Here is a 21826-nt window from a genome sequence, read left to right on the forward strand (position 1 = left end):
TAAAATAAACTGTAGGTAGATCACAAAAGCACCTAATTACATACCCAAGTGGTCACATATGTTCTTAAGCAAATGTATGGCTAAGGTGGCTGAGAAACTGCAAATCAACAACTCTTAGAACAGATCATGCTTGCCACATTTCCTCTGGCAGAGGAAAAAGACTGTCATTCTATCTTCCGCAAATTACAAGAATAAAAGAATCTCTCAAGCATATTAATTAATGAGATTCATTGGAATAGTGGGCTGCTGCCACTATTTAGTTTTCATGAACATATCTTGCCAATTAGTATCTAAATTTATAAAGAGGCTTCTTTCATAAATGTTGAATATTTTATACTTGTAAAGTCTTTGCATACTTCTATGTGCATACTAATGCTCTGTAATTGCGGAACGCAACAGTACAATAACTCAACAGTACAATAACTCCATGATAAAATCCAACTGTTCTTCATGGCCCAAGATAAAAATCAAGGTTTGGCAACAACACTCAGTTCCCATAGGATTATGGGCGGGAAGAGCATAATAACAAGCCAGTTGTTTGTTAAAATCCAAAAGGAACTTCATACCATGCTGTCCTGGAGATGAACCTAACTCAGCAGCTCTGTCTCCTGAAAATTGCATCTCATTTTTATTGATCTAACAGTATAAAGAAAAAGCTTGAACATAGGAAAGGATAAAAATTAAGCTTGGATACAGGAGAGGGTAAAAATTAGTTAAAAAAAAAAAAGAAAAAAAATGGCAGCAGCAGAGGAAGCTTTTCAAACAGCTTTTTTGGAGCCCAGTATATGCTGGGAGATACTTGGTAAGCCCATCATGTTCAGGACTCAGAAATATTAAACAGTGGCTAGAGTCTGTCCTAGTACAGTAAGAACGGTGTAAATTAGATCATTGCCAGATGTGCAGAAAAGCAATCTGCTTGTAGGGGAGGGAGACAGTCCCATCCCATCAGCACAGGCCACCTTGCCTCAACAAAACCGCAGTATTCGAAACACTGATCGTGGCAACAGAGACTGGTCGTGCTTCCCGCACCAAGGGTTGTGTAGGGTTGGAGGTTGCTCAGTGTTACCCATTCACAGCCTCAGCCAGATTTGGCCACTGTCACTGTATTCCAAACCGACTTCTGCTTTAGTGTAGTTATTCTAGAATAAGTAGCATCAGACTTTGATCTTGGATTTCATGCTTGCATATATGTGGTATGGAAGGAAACTTACTGGCTTCACCATCTCAATGTTAGCTTCAGAGGGAAGGGAAGTCACTTTCCAAACAGATTATCTGTGGTATTTGTGCTTTGGTTCTTTCCAAAATGTATTTTTCCACCCAGACCCCCATCTCTGTAGGCTTTTTTATGGACTTTAAGAAAGCTTAAGGAAGCAAATAAAAAATGTGCTAAGAGACATTGACTCTCCCCATGTGAAAAAATTTTTCCTTCTATCAAGTCTAAACCTCTCATATTTCAATTTAGGCCAATTGTCTCCCATCATCCTACCATGCACCACTGCAAAGAGCAGACTACCAGATGTCTTCCTGGTAGCCTCCTTGCAGATAGTGGTAGGCTGCTGTAGGGTCCCCCTGAATCTGTCCCTTCCCCAGCTCCTTCAGCCTTTCCTCACAGGGTCGATGATCGTCATGGCTACTGCCTTTTGAGTTTTTCCAGGCATCAAGTAGTCCAACCACCCAGGCCATAATGCCCCAACATGGACATTGGGATGGTCTGGAAGACGATGACCGTGATAAAACATGGTATTTGCTAAAGTAATGGTTCATGGTATCTACCAGTCTCCCATCCTTCACAGATCTCTTCATTTCATTCCAGAGGGCAATAAAGCTTGAAAAGCATGATTTACCCATGGTAAAGCCATACTGGCTATTCCAAATCACCTTCTCTTTCACTTGTGCAGAAAGAGCTTCAAAGAGGATCTGCCTCATGATTTTCCTGGGGTCTAAAAGTGAGGCTGAACAGCCTATAGTTCTCTGGATAATCCTCCTTGCCTTTTTCAAAAAAGGGGTGCAATATTTGCCTTTCTTCAGTCATCATGGACCTCTCCGTGACCTTTCAAAGATGAGAGAGCAGCTTCACAATGACCTCAGCCAGCTCCTTCAGCACCCTTCACAGGTTTCCCATCGGGTCCTGTGAAATTCTATGGATCAAGATTTTTCTCAAGAGATCCCTGACTCAGCCTTTCCCACTACCAGTAATTATTGTCCTCCCTGAACTCTGTCTGAAAAGCCTCAGCCTCATCTGCATCTGCTATCACTAAATCACTCGGCTATTTCAGCAGTGAATCCACACTTTCCTTGTTTGTTCTTTTACTGCTAGAAGGAAGACTTCACTATTTCACAATACTCAAAAGACTGGTGCTCTGAGGTGTTAGAAGGCACGTCCTTTTCTTCAGTCATTTTTCCCTTATATAGAAGGCCTCTAATGAGAGAGAGACTGAAGGTGATGCACCCTCTATCAGCCTAGAGCTTACAGGACAAATCAGTTTCTCTGTTTTTCTCCCCAGAGATTCAAATTTTAGTATCCCAAGAGTACATACTGTTAGCTGATCTTGCAAGTTAAGTAGCTTGCCTATAGAACTAGAAAAGATTTCAGCTTTGTCCTGATGTAAAGCAGGGAAATTATAAAATCCCGAAATACTTCTTGCCCAAAATGACTCAGCAGATGATATGATAGCAATCTATATGATTAAAAACAAAACCAGGATGCTAAGAAAAGGGACATGCTGAGATGAAAGGACATTAATGAGCATCACTCTTCTGGTGGATGCTGTCTCTATAGCTCAGAACTCATTTATATTCAAAGGGTACACAGAGTATCTGTAAAGGACAAAAGAAGGATACAACACTAAAACCTGGCTTTTAATGGCTCCAAGTTTTAAATTATAAAAAAGAGAAAAACAAAGACATGAACAAATGCTTGCTTGCTCATCCAGAGTAGATATGTGATCTGAATCACTAATAAATATCTTCATGAAAGGTGAGTAAGAATTTTGCATAGTTACTGTTGCTATGAAAGCACTTCCCTTATTATCCACACATTCCACAAATTATTTCCCTTTCCTTATCACTCACAAACAGGTAATGAGGTGCTCAGAAAATGGCCTCCTCCCCTAAAAGTTTCCAAGATTACTTTTGAATGGAAGCAGTCAGAATGATGTTCCTCAAAAAGCAGTGAGTGTTCAATAAAGAAATTGAAAGTGCATTGAATGGGACAGAGTCAGACTCTGCAAACGTGTACAAACAGCATCTGGATCGTCTGAGAGAGAGTTGGCAACTTCATCTCCCATCTGTCCTTCTCTAAAAGGAGAACAGCCCAAATTTACAGCATCTACTGCACCAAATTCCACCACTTATCCAGCAACTTCTAACATACCTACCTATGTTTCATACTTTGCTAGTATTAGCAACAAACAAGAAAGGTAATTGTGCAAATAGGAGAAAAATTGGGTTTTCGGGAGCTACTACAGAAAGGAACCCCATTCAATTCTGCGAAAGAGGAGAAGCAAATATATTCAACTGCTAAATGATAAGAACCACCTTTCAAAGACATGTTTGGAAAGAAAGTGGAGTATTCTTTGCAGGAAAACCTTTCTACAGTAAATACACCAATTATTATCAGGTCATGTCCCCTACAAGGAATAAGATATTTCTAGAGTACCCCAAATAAAATCTCTGGGAGCAGGAAGGGATTAGAGCACTAAAAAAGAAACAGCCACAATACCATAATGTCTGCCCTTCAAATAAGGTTGATGCCTATGTTTGAGGAGAAGGCAAGAGTAAGTCCCCTAACTTTGTTTTTAATCAGTGTCTACCATAGCAAGTAGTCTCATGAGATAAACCCCATAAGATTCTCAGCTTGGTTGTAAATAAGTGCATATTTTCAGGTGCAACGATGTTCTCCTTTTGCAGTTTTGAGTCCAATAGCAGATTCAGTGTGATGTCTGACCAATGGTCTATGGCTCTCCCACACTGGCACTCCAAAATGGCTAAGCTGCTCCATGAATGACAAAGCTCCATCAGGATAACAGATCTCTGACTTACAATATCACCACTCAAACTGATGTTAGTCCCACATAAAAATTTTATATTAGCAGATAGTGTGACACCATATAAATTTAGTAACAAGTGTGGATGAATTCACAGTTAATCTGGTAGCTCTGGAATATTTTAAAGCAAGTAATAATTTTACGGAAGCAGTGTGGAATGCATGTAAACAGAAAGAAAGTGAAACTACTGCACGTGTAAGCAATATGATATTTATTTATGCTTCCAAATCATTGTAAAAGTCATGACTTAAATGGACTCAACTGAAAGCATACAGCAGAAAGGTTAGGTACAGTTATAACCACTAAACAGTAGCTGATCAGTTTTCATTTAGTTCTCCCTTTCATGACAGGAAGAATAGACTATGACTTACTAATCACTTGAAAAAAATATTTTGTTTTAGGTTTCCCCATAAAATCTTCTCTATTATACTCTCTAACATTCTATAAACTGTTTTACACTGCTTTGTGCATTAATAATAGTTCTTGTGATCAGTCTTACATTTATATGCCATTAAATTCTGTGGAAGATCCATCCTCTTTTCACAATAATACATTTTGAAGTACTAAATTAGTAGTAGTGACTAAACTAATCCCAACTAAATTTAAAGTGACTACCCACTGAAACTTTCTCTCTTACAAACAAGATTAGGAGCCTACAAGAAAGTCTGTGTTTTCCTATTTATCACTTTGGAATTAGCTAGTAGACACATGTTTTGGAAACTCAGTCAATTAATATGTATTTATTCAGAGTTGTTTATCCCAAAAGCTTCATTTTTCTTCCACACTGATTTTATATCAGTTAATTCCACTACTCTGAATAGGCAACATGTTGATATTCAAGGAATATACAAGCGTAGAGTACAAAGAGTACAAATATTGCCAGGTCAAGCTAGCAGAAAATATTTTCTGTACTAAGATTTCTTCTGACCTCATTTGCAAGAGAGACTGGAGAAGAAAAGGGTTTGTTCCCTTTTTTTTTTTTTTTAGAAGTAGAATCTGAAATAAATTTTTAAAAACTGAACCACCGGAGCGAAGGGAACTTTGGCAATTAGTATTTCCCAAGTGTCCTCATGCTGTGTATTAGGTACACATACCCACGCCCATGCATTCTGTCTAAACTACTGTGTAGCCGTAGCAGCAATACCTCCTCCTGAAGACAGAGGCTATACTAACAAAAGATGCCTCCTGAGATAGTTGAGAGTTGTCTTCTAAATGAAATAAGCTGTGCTAGCAGAAGCCTGTATAGCAACGTTTGAATTAAGGCTTTTATAAGATATTAGCAGATGTAACAAAAATGGCTACACTCCTCTCCACACCAACTTTGTACTCTAACAACATTTTCTAGTACGAACTACTGTCCTGCTTCATGATTTCTTTTGCCCGATTCCTAGAATCAAGAAAATATTTTTATGCAACCATCGTATTTTTAAATAATGCATTTACTCTATATCAGTGCTGCAGATTTACTTTAACAGTAAGGAGAACAAATGAAGGCCCTTTTACATCTACAAAACCAGGGTTACTAAATAGATAGTCTATTGGGTATATCCTGTATTTAAGCACTATACACCAGGCTTTCACGGCTTAACGAGAACCACAGTATACACCTCTGATGTTACATTTACGAACACAGCCTGTTAGACAATTGCCGGTCTTTATAGGGTAACAACATTAGCTACTTCAGTCACCTTAGTGCATCCTGAGGCATCACACCATGAAGTATGGTCCTACAACCCTTCCGTTGGGTCCTACAAGCAACACAGCTGTGATGCTGCACCTGGGCTAGCTGCAAGCTGGCTAAGAAGAGCTAGTTGTAGCCTGGACACGGCATTAAGCTGATAAATTCAGGTTACCCATATAATTCTCCATTGTATAAGATTCCAGCCCACTTTTTAGAGTGCTGAAGACCCAGATACCATCTTTTTCTCTTTCAAGGGAGCTGCTCAACAATAAGCACTTCAGAAATACGTGGCCTGAATTTTTAAGTGCCTGAAGCATCTAAAAAGTCTAATTTTAGGGTTTTAAGTGTCTTGGGTGCTGTTTCTAGAGTTCTCCAAAAAACTTCATCCAACCCACCAGGCAGACTGTTTTTCCTACACTTGCCTTATTAATCTAGGAGTTCCCACTCAATTTCTTCACACCAGTTCAGCACTGGAGGTGCAGGAGCCTTCCTGCCTGCTGAGCCTGCCATATGGAAGACTTATTTCTCCCCCTCACTGACTCTCCATTTTCTGTTTTATTTCATCCGAGCACACAACTTGTTCCCCGTTGCCTATTTCTCCGAGTTCTTCTCTCTCTTACCTACTTTTCCCCCACTTTTAAAAAGTGGAACGACACCCATTAAGTTTAGGAAGCATCTGAGATGTTGGAAAGATGAAATGCAAAATAAGAGTCTTGTGGATAGCTCTCTGAAGTAGGAGCAGTGCTGATGAAATTTTAAAATCTCTTGGAATTACCAAGATATTCCTTCCTTATTATACATTCAACTTTGAAAGGCCCAAGGTAAACCTATGTACACATCAGGTGACACAAAAAGCTAAAAAAATATTCTGATGCTACATTTAGGAACACAGCCTGTTAGACAATTGCCTGTATCTGCTCACAGTAGCTGCAAGCGTACACAAGCTGCTACAATTTCTTCTGCAAAGGATGTGTGTGCAAGGTAAATGCCCACGTGTCTCTGGGTCTGCAAAGCTGACTGAGGTTTATATAAAGAGCTCTGAAGTGCTTTCTGCATAGCCAAATCAAAAAGACTTATTTTTAAAATAATTTTGGTTTTACTCTTTCTAAGAGTTGATAAAGTAAAGCTGGTTATGCATTTCTTTATACATAATTTTAAGCTGCATGGCTATTCAATAAAATGGGCAGCCATTAACAAATCCAGCAGGGCCTTAAAGTTAAGTTTTAATAGGCAATGCAATGCTGACATTTAGATTTTAAAACATATAAACTGTATATATGTATATGTCTAAATATAGATGTTATACTTCTTTTATATATCCAGATTTGAACGCAGTTCTCGTATCTATAAAGTACTTTGAAGATCATGATAATCACCGAAAAAAAGTTGTTAAGGAAAATGAGAGTAACACAAAACACAAGTGGCTTTAGTTTGCTCAAGCTCCATTAGTCACTGCCATAAACACTGTCATTTGCCAATTTGGTCTGAGGTTAATGTATCAGAATACTAACTTTAAAACGAAAGCAAAGCCAGCTGAGAGCATTCATTTTCTAACCCATTTTCTTAATCCATTTATCACAGTAATGATTGGTTCATGTCGCTTGATCTTGGACAGAGATTGCTCTTAGTAGAGAACAACATGCCAACAAGGGCAAAACAAGGTAAAACCCTGTGTAATTGTATTAGGCCAGCAACAGGTCTGATGTGTTTGTTTAAGCTATTTAACAGCCAACAGTACATAAAACATCACTAGAATCTGAAATATTTCTAGTTTAGAGTCCCAGCCCATTGTGGGTGTGTCACTACATTCATCCTCAGAAGCTAACAAGCTACTTGATTAGACTTTGTCTATTAGAAATAATTTTTGAAACAAGCCACAGAAAAAGAAGTAGTTTTAAATCAAGGGGACAATATAGGTCATAACTTAAAAGTACATTGAAGTTGATGGGAGCTCTAAGAAGATAATTATTGTTTCTCTCAGGTTATCAAAGCCATAGACTCAGTATCGGAACAACTCAGCTGTTCGTCTGGTATCAGCACTGTGCTGTCCAAGATTAAACCTTTCATTTTCACAGTGTCAAGGAACATGTGCCATTAAACGTTTGTGAAGATACAGAAAAAGTCGTTTCTTCAGTTTGCCTGTCAGCAAATTTTGAATACTGTGTAGTACACAGTAATCCTGGCTCTAGCAACTTATGCCTTGTGATTTAGGCCAGTCAGATAGACAAGGCCATATGTACAAGAACACAAACCCAACACACCTCCCATACTGGGTCAGCCCAGCTGGGCCACCTCGCCAGTGCTCTGTACAAGGATAATGGAAGATGATATTGAAGAAAAACATGTAAGCTTGTCCACATTCTGTGGTCTGTTCCCCTCATACTTCCCCAGGGTCTACAACTGCTGTTCACAAATGTCAGCATCTGTTTATGGGCAAGTTGCCCGTGAATGCTGTTGTCTATGGACACGCTGTCTATGTTCCAGCAGGATACGCAGAGAGGCTGTGGCATATCCACCCCTGGAGATTGTCAAGGCTCGGCAAGACAAAGCTTTGGCTGTTCTGATCTAGTGTTGGCTTCAGATCCACTTCAAACAGGACACCTGACTACATAACCTTCAGAGGTCTTTTCCAGTCAACAGGTCTGTCAAATCAAGTGCTGCACATTATTCAAACACGTTAATCAAAGGTATGAACAACATTCTGTAATTCCAGCACTGAGGTTAGCTCCTGAGCAACTAGTGCTCAGACCTTCTGACTATTAGAAGCACATCTAGGTTACTAACATTGATGGAGTTCACGTTATAAGGATTTTGTAAAGGTTCCCAACAGAAAATGCAGGTAAGACAAATTTAACAAGCAGATAAATGCAAACCTGACTCTGTGCTTCCACACACAGGCTGTGTTTTCGATGATCACAGAAGAATATTGTCAATTTACCATGAATATTTTTTAATCCTGAGTTAGATTAAGAACTGATTTTGATGATTTGGTGGATTTCTACTTTCATTATTATTCTTGTGCAAAACTCCCCCATTCCATCCCCTGCTGTAGTTATGAAGCAATCTTGGCGTATCTTTGATATTCCTTTAAGATTATTTGGAGGAAGGAGTTTTCAGAAGGCAATTGCACAGCCCATTTTGAATACAGGGCATCAAAAAAATGCAAACGCATACAATCATTCACCACCTAAAATACAGGCTTCGTTATTAAAATCTGTAGATTGCAAATGCATTTTCCTTCTTTAAAAACAACACAACTTACGACGACAGCCAGCTTCAAGGGTTCAGACATAACCATCAACACAATGAAAGATGTTTAAGGCAACACATTTTTCTTTACCTTTTAGGCAAGTTAAAAACACACAAATAGTTACTTTGGAATGGAAGAAATGACCACATTATACTGCAATAATTTAACAGCACACAAACCCACAATTAAGATATATAACTTCTTTTTCTTAAATCTACTGACAATTTGTCTCTTCAGAGCACAGTATTAGCATCCACCCCTCTTGTTTGTAGCATTCCCATTAGCACATCTGCCTCTCACTCTCGCTAATGAACTCAGCGCAAACATTACAAGGCCACTCTCAGTTTTAATCAGGAGAGGAGCAAAAAGTTGCCAAAGGAACCAGTTAGACCCAGTCCCGAAATAACTTATGGGGAAGCAAGTTATGAAGCATCTTCTAGGGTGCCTAAGACGGTTTTATAAGAATCATGTAGATGCTGAAATCCCAGAAAAACATCCAGAAAACCAAAAAACTCAGAGAAAGATATCCAGAGATCACCTAACTAATCCTTCACACTCAGCAGGCCTTCTCCCTCTCCAAACTGGAAATCCTTCCTGACCAGGAGCCTTTGAAACCATCTCTGCCAAAACTCTGACACAATCCCTCATCAAAGGCAATTACGTTCTTCCTATATCTTTCCTCCCAAAATTGCTTCTATGCTTTCTTCAATACTTGTTCTCAAGGGAAGAAAATGGTGGAAGAAAGAATTCTTGTAAACAGTGCAAGTAAAGCAGGTTAATTCTTTAGGGTAGTTTGACACCAGCATTAAGATACGACATCTTAACACTTGCTGTGGGCATGCGTAACCTTAGCAGCCAACTGCAAAAGAAATAAAATACAAATAAACAGGAACACCTTGCCTTTTTTTTAATAAGTATATTTGATTTTTTCTGTGAAAGAAAACTCACCGATGGTGTAGTATCTCTTCAACTCACTCCTCCGTGGATTGCGCCTTTGGGTGTTTGCGGTGTTGTTCTGTTCCTCCTCAGAAGCAGCTGTCTTAGTGGCAAGCAAAGATTTACTGGGCTGAGGTGTCTGAGCTTCGGCTGCCACTGGGTTGCATCCTGGCCCACTAACATCCACCGACTGGGACTTTTTCTTTAATCTAAAGGCAATTTAAGGCAGTCAAGTATTATTAATTATCATTCTATACCTAGATTTTGTATAGAATAACAGCAATATATTCATTTCACAACAATTTGTGCATGTCACAGCAGAACACAGAAGAACAGCAGTGATAAATTAGGCGTAGTATTAATTTCCCCTTTCAGCTCCTGCTAAATCAGACTTGCATCTCACAAGTAGCTGCACATGGTAAACTGCCCTCAAATCAGCCTGCTGAGCTGCTTGAAGGATCAGTCCCTAATCTATTTCAGAGAAGATGAGCTGCCAACAATTAACCTAGCATTAAGTTGCCCAGCTTAAGTTTCCACAGACGAGGGGAGTACAAAGAAATTAAATCATTTACACAAAGTTGCTGAAAGTCCCAAGAGAAAGGAACAGACTTCTGATCTTCAGATGTAGCTCTACAACTGCATTTCTCATTCTGCAACAATTTCAACGTGTTGTTTCTCGCTGAAATTCAAGAATCCCACTAACTCCAGGTACCATTTTGTGCACTGCAACAACAGTGGACAGAGGAAAAGAAATTGTCTGTCTTATGGAAGAAATTAGTGTTACTCAACTCGTTACTGGCATCCAGGTAGAATACAACTTATTAACCACTATCCTCAGAGCCCGATCATCCAACCGGTTTTTTACCCATCTAGTTGTCCTCATGTCCAGACATAACATCACAAATTGAGTACAAGTATATTGTGAGAGACAGTGTCAAAAGCCTTGCTAAAGTCAAGGCAAATGACATCACTCGCCACTCCTCCCCAAATCTAGTCATTTTATCAGAGTTTTGTGGGTGAGAGACTTACAAAGACTCTCAAATCCTACTTCACAGCAGTGGTGAGTACACTCCCATCACTGAATCACTGTAGTTCTGGCATCTCCTCTATCTCTAGCAACATAAAATAGAAGTTATTATGCTACTAGAGCTACTGAGCAGAGACAAATGCTCTGTTATGATGAAACTCACTACATACAGAGAGGATTTTGTTAACACTTTTCTTAAATTAAGTCTCTGTAAGTGTATATAGTTTACTAAACAATTTGATCCAGGAAATAAAAGAGGTTTATGGCATTGCAATGAAATATTGATTTGAGATGAAGGTATCATAATAATTCTGAAATTATGAAGCAAGATAAAATTCTGTAATGCCAAAGGATAATTTTGGTAGCGTAACGGTTTAATGCTAGGCAGCCTCCCTCTTAACTCTGCACTTCCTTATTTTTAAAACATTTTTCCATGTATTGGTTGCAATTGAACAGCATGGATTCCTGCACTAAGAATGGAATCTGCTAGTTTAAGAGATTAACTGATTAAATATCATAATAATAATTACTGTTATTAGTAGACTGGAAAATCTTCAGGTCATGATCAAGCTCTGGAAGATCTATTAAAGTATCAAAGTGTATGCAGAATCTTATGAATGACATTATGAAGGTGAAATTACTATAGTCACATGAAGTAACGCTAGTCCAGGGAAAGGACTAGCAGTTATACAGTTAGCAGTTAGAAATGAACTTCTCTATGTGGTCCAATGATAAAGACTACTTCCACCATAACCTTTTCCCTAGACTGGCCCAGGGAGTCTTGTATTTGAAGCAACGCTCCTCAGCTCCAATGGCTCTGCACACACAGGTCAGGATGATGGGGACTTTTATCCCTCCTACACATAAGAAAGGCTGTACTGGGTTAAAGCAGATATTCATCTAGACAAATGTCTTGTCTCTAACAACTCCATCAATGGATGGAGTACAGGCAGGTGCACAGTGCTGCCTGCCTCAGGGTATCCTTCCAGCCTCCAGCAAACTGTGGTTTAGGGATTTCCTGAGTCAGATGACGTGCTTTTTTTAGCTCTTGGAGTTATTTTTCTTGCTTTGTCCTTAATTACTCCTGAACTCTTCTAAACTTCTGCTATATGGGTGGCATCCTGCCTTGACGGTTACTGGTTTAACTATGCACTGTGTTCATTTTAGCATACAGGAGCCACAGTAGCTTATTTAATGACCTGTAAGAGTGGCATTATGAGAAACAATGAACAGCTACTACTCCATATATACCAGCTGCTTACATCAGCTCCTGCTGTTCAAAGAGCCGTACAGATATAGGAAGAACAACTTGTCACTGTAATAAATCTTTACTTTGAGAATCTTGGTCCAAGGTCCCATATATGGAGTCAGTGGGGACACCATCCCAGGCAGCTTGGGATGAACTAACTAAATACTTCTATGAGCACTGTTAAATTTCGCTCCGCTGTTGAATACACCATATTTCAGGTGATACTAAAAGCTTCTATTATTCCTTACCACTTGAAATCTTTGAAGATTTAAAGGATGACTTTTGGGAAGAAAATGACTAGTTTTCAAGAAGTAATGCTCTACCTCAGACTAAAGCTTCCACTGTGATTACAGTGTCTTGCTTCTGTGTTGTGTAAAATAGTTGTGGGCAAAGAACCTACAAAGTCTTTAGTACCTCCATGACCTCCAACCAAGGCAAGTGAGACCTACAGATTGCTAAGTGTACACATGTCCTGCATTATGCATTTCTATGCTCTGCCCCAGAGGAAGACAGACAGCAGGTGAGTTGGAATAAATTACACAAATTGAAAAATACCATTATGGTTTATATTCTCAACTATGTTACGAACACATTCTTTGCCACCAAGGCTGAAGGACAGTCCAATTAATAAAGCTGCAAATTACAGTGTGGAGATAGCTTTCTGCACTGTGGGGAATACCAGATTGTTGTTACAAATATGCTGTGTCTATTCTTCTAGATTCACATGCAAATAAAGGGATAATACCTGTCATCTGAGCAGTAAAAATGTCACATGGCCTTTTTCAGATGACTTATGATTAATAAAAGACTGGGTTTAAATGCCTATAGCAAATTAATATGCCAAAAGTTATCTACTCTTGCAATCCAAAATAACTTAAATGTAAGAATTCCAGAGCCATAGGTAGTCAAGTACTAAAATTAAAGAACAGGAGCATGAAAGACAAGCAAGTGCACATAATATTGTCAAACTGTTCTTGAGAGACCATGGCGACAGTGCTTTTGCTGCCAGGAAAGACAGAAAGATACAGGATCTGAATTAATCCAGACTCTGCCATAACAAGGTCAGCTGAGTAGGACGCAGGTTCAAGTAAGGACGCAACTTTATAGGAATGACTTGACAAAACCAAGCGACTTACTCAGGTGCATCTTCCTTCAGCCCACATGAACTGTACCGTGATACAGTCGTGGTTGGTAAATAGTTTGAAAAACACTGCAGCTTTAAACTGCATCTTCACTAGACCACCATGCCTTGCAAAGAAAGCCTGAGTTCTGTGTACGTTCTGTAGCCAAGGGAAGAAATTCTTAGTAAGCCTGACCCTCTTCCAGCACCCTGCTTTACTACTAGCTTTGTGTTGCGTTTGTTTTTTGGGTTTTTTATATTAAAGCTGCACAGTCAGGCTGTAACAAGATTTATTCTTTGACAGAAAGGAATCCGAATGTGGAATGCCTTAGGATCACATTCATGGTTCGTGCTTTGTTTCAGGCTGACTGCTTGTAGAAAAATAAATAAAAGATATAAGAAATATGGCCAAGCTTTTTTATCTTTTACTCTATGTGTTCTGCAGGAGGCTTCAACTAACTTTTCAACAACGGGCAACACAGGTCTTTCAATATCACTTGGTGTATCCCAAAGATCTAAAGTAGAAGGGGGGACAATTTATTTTTCTACAGCTATCCTTAAATTATAGGAGTTCCGGGGGAGGGAAAATGACACCACAAGAAAAGGAGAATCTGCATCCTTTGAGAGGTGTGAAACCCCAAGCTGGTCATGCTGTTGTCTTCTGGCTACTGGTGGCTTCTGCAAAATACAGCCGTGCTCTCACTTGGTTGTTAAAACAGGCACTTTCACAGCAAAAGGGGTCAGTTCAGAGGCAGGCTAACGTGGAACGAGAATGAAGGCCCAATTATCGACAATTAATTGAGGCAACCCATCCTGGGTCAAAATTCAAGCAGGGCCAGAGGAGGTGTTACTCAGCTGCTGACTGGATCTGGGAACGCCATGTTTGCTTGGAATGTGGCAGAGCAGCACCTCTGTTTTAGATAACCCTGTTCAAATACACATTTCACAGACCTATTTGTGTAATTCAATTGCACTATTGCTAATAACCCATTACATCCCCATTTGCTTCATTTATCTCACTGTATTTTCCTAGAACAGATGTCACACACCCCAGTAACTCCAGACGTCTGAGACCACAGTCACTCCTTGGTGCCTCCAACCTAGCAGACAGAGGCAGAAAGCCCAAATCTGCCTCTCGGCATCTGCCAGTTACCAATCGCAGAGGATTTGCTCATTTAGCTAATCCAGGAGGACTGTGCATCTCCAAGCTGTGTGATATGACATACCTGTAGGTAGATACACTGACTAGGTTTTGAAGTTGCGCTTTATTTCTCCTTCCATCCTCTCCATACAACTGCGAAGTTCTCTGCTGCATCTTAGAAACAGCCTAACAGATGGCTCCAGCTTTTACCTCCTCCTGACCAGCTGGCACCCTGCGCTCCCCAGCAGCACCTCCAGGAACGGGTCACTTTGAACAGATTCTTACCATTTCCCTCAAAAAGAAAATGCGGTCAGGTGTTCAGGCATTGACCACTAAGTCTGCTACAGATTTTAAGAGCATTAGGATTTCATTCCTAGCATTCACTATCATAAACCTATTCAGTTCCTAATATAATCCATGCACTTTTTCATGTTATAATTGCAAACTGAATTTTTGTAGAGCAGCATGGAAAAAAAATAAGGCATTATTCTCTAAACAGAACTTGAAAGCACCTAAACCAAGTACGGCTGGTAGTGCAGTCCAACAGAAAAGGAAAAAACCCAAAAAACCCATTTAAACCATTTATGGTCAAACAAACAAGCACACAAAGCATCCCGGGGCTGGGAATCTGTACAATTCGATCTTTGTGAATTTCTAAGTAAAAATCCCTTACTGCAACAAAGATTTGGAGGAAAGCCTAGCTCATTCTTATCTACTGAATACAAAAAACCTCCCTGCGCCCCTTGTGACTATCGCAGAGATTTTACTATACAGTTAATAGGAGAAGCAAAATCATTCATTTGAAGAGTGATGCTTATTCTTCAGAGATGCATTTAGTATTTTTGAATGCCCAGAAGAGCTTGTTATGAATTTGATTTCTTTGTAGCAAGAAATGTGATTTAAACCGATGTCGACAGCCAGGATTTATCTGATTCTGGAAAAAAGTAAACTACTTCTTCTGTTTTCAGCACAGCACTGCAAAGGTCTGACAACTTACACAGGAGAAAGCCTAATCCCCCAGTGTCTGCACATTCTAGCCACAAACCCAGTTATTTCATCATAGAATCATAGAATGGTTTGGGTTGCAAGGGACCTCAAAGACCACCTAGTTCCAACCCCCCTGCCATGGGCAGGGACACCCTCCACTAGACCAGGTTGCCCAAAGCCCCATCCAACCTGGCCTTGAACACTTCCAGGGATGGGGCCTCCACAGCTTCTCTGGGCAACCTGTGCCAGTGCCTCACCACCCTCATAGTGAAGAATTATTCCCCTGTGGACACAACATCCCTCCAGCCTCCACATGAATCTGCATTTGCACACAGCCGGCATTTTTTGGCTGCTGTGGCAATTCGGAGGGATCAGGTAAAAGGCTGGTGGTCTGCAGTCTGGCTCCATTTCCCACCTGAGGCAGCGTGAGGCAATGCCATGGAGGGCTGCTGGAAAATCTTTTGTTTAATGCTCTCGAATACCACCTGCAGCTCTAGCCATCCCCTCCCAAAAAAGAAGATAGCAGGATTAGACTAATACAGACAAAAAACACCCATGATGACGACGAGTCGGTTCTTCATGAGGTGAGACAAAACAGAGTGCAGGAAGGAGCCGCCGGCGGGGGACCAGCGCAGGGACCTGTGCAGCCATCGGCCAGGGGAAAGGGCAGTGGCAAAGGGGTTTTCACCGTGGGAGGTTTAATAAGCACCAAATGGAGGCAAGCAGCAAGGTAGAAATAAACACAAAGAAGTACTTTGAACTGTATATAATTGCATGACAGAAATAATTGTGCAGGCTAGGAGTATCGCTTGGTTCAAAAAAGAATGACACGAGTCAGCCGGAAAACATCCATTAAGGGCTATGAAGCATGCAGGTACTTCAGGTCAGAAATTCCTTGAGCCAAGGATTGCTGGAAGGTGGAGGGGTTTCACAGGGAAAGAGCCACTCAATGCACGTTCCATTTCTCATATTATCCCTAAGTATCCATACTATGTAAGTACTACACAAAGCTGAGCGCAACATACTTGCAATTCAAATCTGAATTGGTCATTATGAATTGCAGAGGGAAAGAAAACCAACCACCACAAAGCAGCTAGAAAACAGAACACCACAAAAATCAATGTCAGTCAGTAAACAAACAAACAAAAAACCACAGAAGAGCCCTTCAGACTGTCACTTTATGTGTTGATCTTGCAGCAAAGTTTTCTGATAATGCAAGCAGCTTATGAGATCATTTGATGGCAGAAAACACGAACAAGACGACCTTCACGCGAGTGACGTTATGAAAGGATTAGGAATGAATTCACACCTACAAAACCCAAAAAGCAATTCAAAGCAGCAGGTATGTATCAACAACGCAAGATTTGGTGCTGGCAGCAAAGCTACGTGCAAGAAAGTAGTGGCATTTCAACATCATATTTTGCTTTATACCTCCCAGCACATGTATCTGAGCATGTAGAGCAAGAATATAAAACGCTCTTTTTTTGTTCCTTTACATATACTATCAAAAATTACGGTCCAAATTAAAGACACAACAGTTGTTAATTGTCAGAGTATGAGAAAGCAAACCAAAACCACCCTCTCTCCACTTCCCAGTCATCCTTACGGAAGTTGTCCCAGCACATGCAGGAAAACTGCCACCATCCATCATTCTGTAAGAAAAGACAATGCCAAAACAGAATTTCCACCAGGCTTAAGGGGAAAAGATGAAGAGTATCTCACTGACTGAAAAACTGGTTTTGTGATGTGTGGAAAAGGCAACCCACACCCTCTTAACAAAGCTCTCACAGACAACACTGGCGCCTCATTGTTTCCAGGGCACATCAGAGAATAAAGACTTAACAAAAATGAACACAAACCTTGTGATTATTCCTGGGAGCATGACAGCACTGCTACAGGTAAACCCTTGGAGGACCATTTACAGAAGACATATAGATTGGTTGCTGCCAGGTTACATCCATGAAATCCAAGCGGGAGAATCCAGAATCCACTTGTGGTTCAAGTGTGACAAGGCATTCTCACTGCCTGGGAGAGAAGCGTTAGTGAGTCCACAGGCAAAGGAGTCAAAGCGCTCTACACACCACAGATGGGCCTGGAGATGTACGTTCGCAGGAGGATGAGGCATGGCAGAAGTGGGGAGGGTGGGGATGATGATGATGATGGAGAGGAAGATGGCAGCAATCATTTTAAATACATAACGTAACTCAGATATAGTCACAGCATATACAATTCATTCTTTTTTTCCTCCCTAAGGTTTTGGAATGATTAAGAGCTCAAGATCATATGGCTTCACCATGGCTGTATAATATTTTACTGCTGCTTTCCGTGGTGGAAGTAATATGCTCTGCAACTAGGGTGTGCGTTTTGTCAGGAATGAGAATTTCTTGATCGCTTCTTTCAGGATTTTTGAGAGGGTGGGTTGCAATGCTCTACAATTTGCTGACAGTTATCTTGATTCTGGACATGTTTTAGAAGAGATGTGTAAAGTAAATTACTATTTTGAATCTTGCTATTTTGTTAATAGCTGCTATACTGTTATTTAAATAACTCCCACTAGTTCCATTTTCATAAAAACTCTTCCAATGCTTTATGCAAATCTACTTTAGTACAATTTGCATGGGTCTTGAAATTTCCAGCTCTGTCACATTCAGCACAGAAAAATTCTGCATAATGGTTTTAAATTGATAATTTCTATTTCATTCATATTTGTCTCATTAATGCTGCAGCATTCTATCTAATGCAGCCTTATTTATAAGGATGGATTCAAATCGTCCAAACTATTTTAAGGTTGTATCACTAAGGAAAGTCTTTACCTGATTAGAAGGAGCTATTTCTGAAATTTCTTTATTATAGGCTATGCAATCAGCACCCAGATCCTATTCCCCTGAAAATTACCATCAGATTTTCACACATAGTATATTATGCAGGAACATATCCTATATTACCATCTTCTCTCTCCCAAATTCAGGGTTTTCAAAAGCAGGCATGGCCAGTGGTCTGGGAGCTGCATGACATACCCTGAATACCTCACCTACCGTGAAGCCATATAAACTCGTAGCATTTTTCTATAAAATTAACTTAACTTTGTCATAATATCAGTTATTTTCTGTGCTAACTGCAAGTAATTTATACATCAGCAAAGCTGGTTTATCCATAGCCTTTTAGTTAGGCAATTGCATTTACATTTCTGATTCCAGCCCTAGGCTTGACTGTTTTCCAAGTTGTTTACAAGTCAGCTGCAATATCCCTGGGCACTTAATGTTCCTGAGATTGCTACAGTATACGCAGTCATAACACTCATACATTTATGTAGTCAAATTTGGAAGCAAAAGGGCCTTTTAACTTCTCAAAGAGACAGCAAAGGAGTTTGGAAGTTACAATGCTCTTACAGTACCAGAGATTTGTGTGTTCTAGTTCTACCGTCTCAACAAATAAGCAGCATCACAGCAGGCAACTGCTGCTCAGGTTTGAAGAACCTGCTGTGGATATGCTTGTCCTAAGATACGGAAATGCAAATCTGCAGATTCTTCTGCCTTGCCCAGTAGCTCATGCAACTTGAAACGTGCACTGTGAAACAACTTAAAGACTTCTTTCAAAATATAAAACCAATTCATCATTATATAAAACCAAAACATCATTATTACCTTTATTCCACAAAACATACATGAGATAAGACATTCTGAGCTCAGTACTGAAATAAATAAATGAACAGTGAGTCAGACTGAGCCAGGGGCATCTCTGTGCAACAGCCCATCAGCTGGAGTGTTGTCAGGCAACTGGAGACCTTCTGGTCTGGCCTTCCTCCTGCAGCTGGGCAGCCCGCCCTGTCACGCCACAACATGCCACTGTCATGTCACACCGTGCTGCTTGGCAGCCACGAATGCCAGCCCTGGCACCAGAGCTGCAGCAAGCCACAGAGCCTCCATCTTTAGTCTGAGCATTAGGACACGTTGCAGAGAGCACAATGGCCACGCTCTGCGACCTGCCACCAGACCATGGGGCTGGGGGAGGAGGGTCAATCCAGGGCAGCAGAAGACGCAAACCTCGCAAGTGTATATCCAAACTCTCCTCATGCTCCTTCCCAAATGGAGCCTCCCCTCCTCTTCCTAGAGCCGCAAGACTCATCCTCACACTGAGGTTCACATTGCCCTTTGAGCAAAGCTACCCGCTGCCCACCAGGAGTGGTGGCTATGGGGCTGCACCGTGAAAGCCATTATTCCTGTTTTGCTTTTCTAAGAACTAGGCACAGCACATTACACAGATGTTAGGACTGAAAAAGTAGCTATTATCTAGAGGTCTTTGGAAGCACCCACCTCTCTTCATTGAATACAGGTCAATGACAGGACTGGACAAAGGCTAGCAACTTAATCTGTAAAACAAACGGTACCTATCTTAGGCAGCTAAGTTATCCAATTTGTACAAATACTGTGTCTTCACACTTTTGCAATATAGGTTGGTCTCGAAAGAAAGATTACATAGACTTACAATATATTATGTGCGCATAACATGTTCTTCCATAAGTCCTCACAGGGCAAAAAGCAACTGTCATAAAATGAAGCAATTAGCACCAACTCACAAAGGGCAGGGTCTCGTTACAGTGAAGAGAGGCAGAAGCTGTTCCTTGAAGAGACTAAAATATCTAGCATTTCTCCTTGCTAGGAACATAAATTGGTTCTCAGAGTGCTCTGTAGGATATAATAATATTGGATAAATCTCTTTGGAAGTACCTAGCTTGTCAAAGGCAAGTTAGAAACTAGGCAAAATGAGAAATCTTTCATCATCTTAGCCAAAGGAGAACTGAGTTTTTGCCTTTCAACTCATGCATAATGCAAGTATTTTGAACAGTGAGTGCAATTTTAGCTTTTTAATGAAATGTGCGGAAAATGTATAGATTGTATAAAATAAGCATTATATTGGTTGGCTTTTTTGACCATTATTTGATATATACAAGACACTCTCCATTGAAAACATGTTCATCCAAGCTACTTTTTCTTGAGGGAGTTCTACTGGGCACTAGCCACACAGGTTTGAAAAAGTGCTTGTCTTGTTCTTTTTGCATTTCTGATTCATAAATCAGGTTAGCCAAGCTTATACCAGATGGGAGAGAAACATCTTCAAAGATCCAGGAATATTTTGTATTTAAACAAGACAAAATTATCCTCCTACCCTTCTGGCAGGAGACCCTCCTGCTCTAAGTATTCATCTCTGACTAACCCCACCCAGCTTTCTCTTTTCACCTGAGGTCATAGCATGGCAAAGCAGTCACCGGCATTTCCCCCAGAGCTCCAGGAACAGCCCAGAGGGCTGACTGGGTATGCCAGCCCATACTCTGTTCATTCGGATGCTACAGCCACACAGTAGATAGAGATCCAGAGCCTTGTTAAGGTCCCATCAGAAGCAATTAGAAAATGGGAAGTCTGTTCATTGCGCCTATTGAGAAAATGCTACCTTGACCATATGTTTTCATGTCTTGTCATCCCAAAAAGTAAGCAATGCCACTTGATTAATAACAGGTTGTACTAAGAAAATCTATATATAAAGGAGAAACATACATCTGAGGAGATAGGTTGTGAAATAGTGCCTACTTATTTAAAAACAAACGGAAAACCCACACAACTATTTTGTTTCACAGTTCTGTGGTAGTAGGAGGAACATTTTTAACAACTTTTTACTTTGTGCCCACAAGAGTGTAAAGGTTGTAAAGATGTTTCTTTATGTCTCACCCTCCAGGCACAACCCACAAGCACCTTCTGATGATACTCTGCCTTGGCTGCAGAAGGGACCATGCACCAGGAGAAACTCTGCAGCAGCAAGAACCGGGGCACAAGCATGACCGTCCCTCAGGCAAGCACAGAGTTTATGTTCAATCTGAATGCAAGCACGTTTACTGTGGGGACAACAAACTATGGTAAAAAAAAGGAAAAAGAAAACCCTTCAAGAAAATGGAAGTTTTTTATATTATGAGAATGTTTGAGATTGCAACAGTAATTTCAATATCCCCTAACTATCAGGATAGAAAACAAACGTGACATGATCATGCTGAAATTCCCACTCTCAGTAAATTCTAAGTCTGCAGAGCTGTAAGCAGGAGTCACTGCTGGTATCGATCCCACACTGAGCATCTATTTTTTATTTGGATGTTGGCTCACAGTGGACAATGTCTAGGAACTTCATCAGGGCCGTGAATGCTCTGTTCACTCCCATCAGTGCAGTTTTCTCCTCGTCTTAGCTTTCATTTTAAACTAGGAATTATGACAGCCAATTTCTCAAGTTTCCTTCCAAATGAAATCCCCCCTTGCCTCTCAAGATGACTTAGTCCTCGGTCCTTTCAGGTTCTGCCCTGTAATTCTGTATTCTGCTCCCGTTACCAAACCACTGTGCTTTGATGA

At 40.4% G+C, this 21826-nt stretch overlaps 1 protein-coding gene across 7 annotated transcripts in view; it reads right to left on the bottom strand.

Moving 5' to 3' along the window:
• Nucleotides 1-21826, bottom strand: part of OXR1 (oxidation resistance 1) — a 293745-nt gene that overhangs the window by 131345 nt on the left and 140574 nt on the right. For 3 of the 7 annotated variants that reach the window (XM_054814192.1, XM_054814188.1, XM_054814185.1), the window contains exons 3-4: nucleotides 17297-17462; nucleotides 9926-10122 (exon numbers count right to left, since the gene is read on the bottom strand). In XM_054814192.1, coding sequence (XP_054670167.1) covers nucleotides 9926-10122; nucleotides 17297-17355 — 256 coding nt within the window. In that variant the 5' untranslated portion in view covers nucleotides 17356-17462. The remainder of the gene's footprint in view (nucleotides 1-9925; nucleotides 10123-17296; nucleotides 17463-21826) is intronic. The other 4 variants (XM_054814190.1, XM_054814187.1, XM_054814196.1 and 1 more) reach the window with 2 other exon arrangements.

The sequence above is a fragment of the Grus americana genome, chromosome 2 (genome assembly GCF_028858705.1).
Source record: "Grus americana isolate bGruAme1 chromosome 2, bGruAme1.mat, whole genome shotgun sequence".
NCBI classification, from domain to species: Eukaryota; Metazoa; Chordata; class Aves; order Gruiformes; family Gruidae; genus Grus; species Grus americana.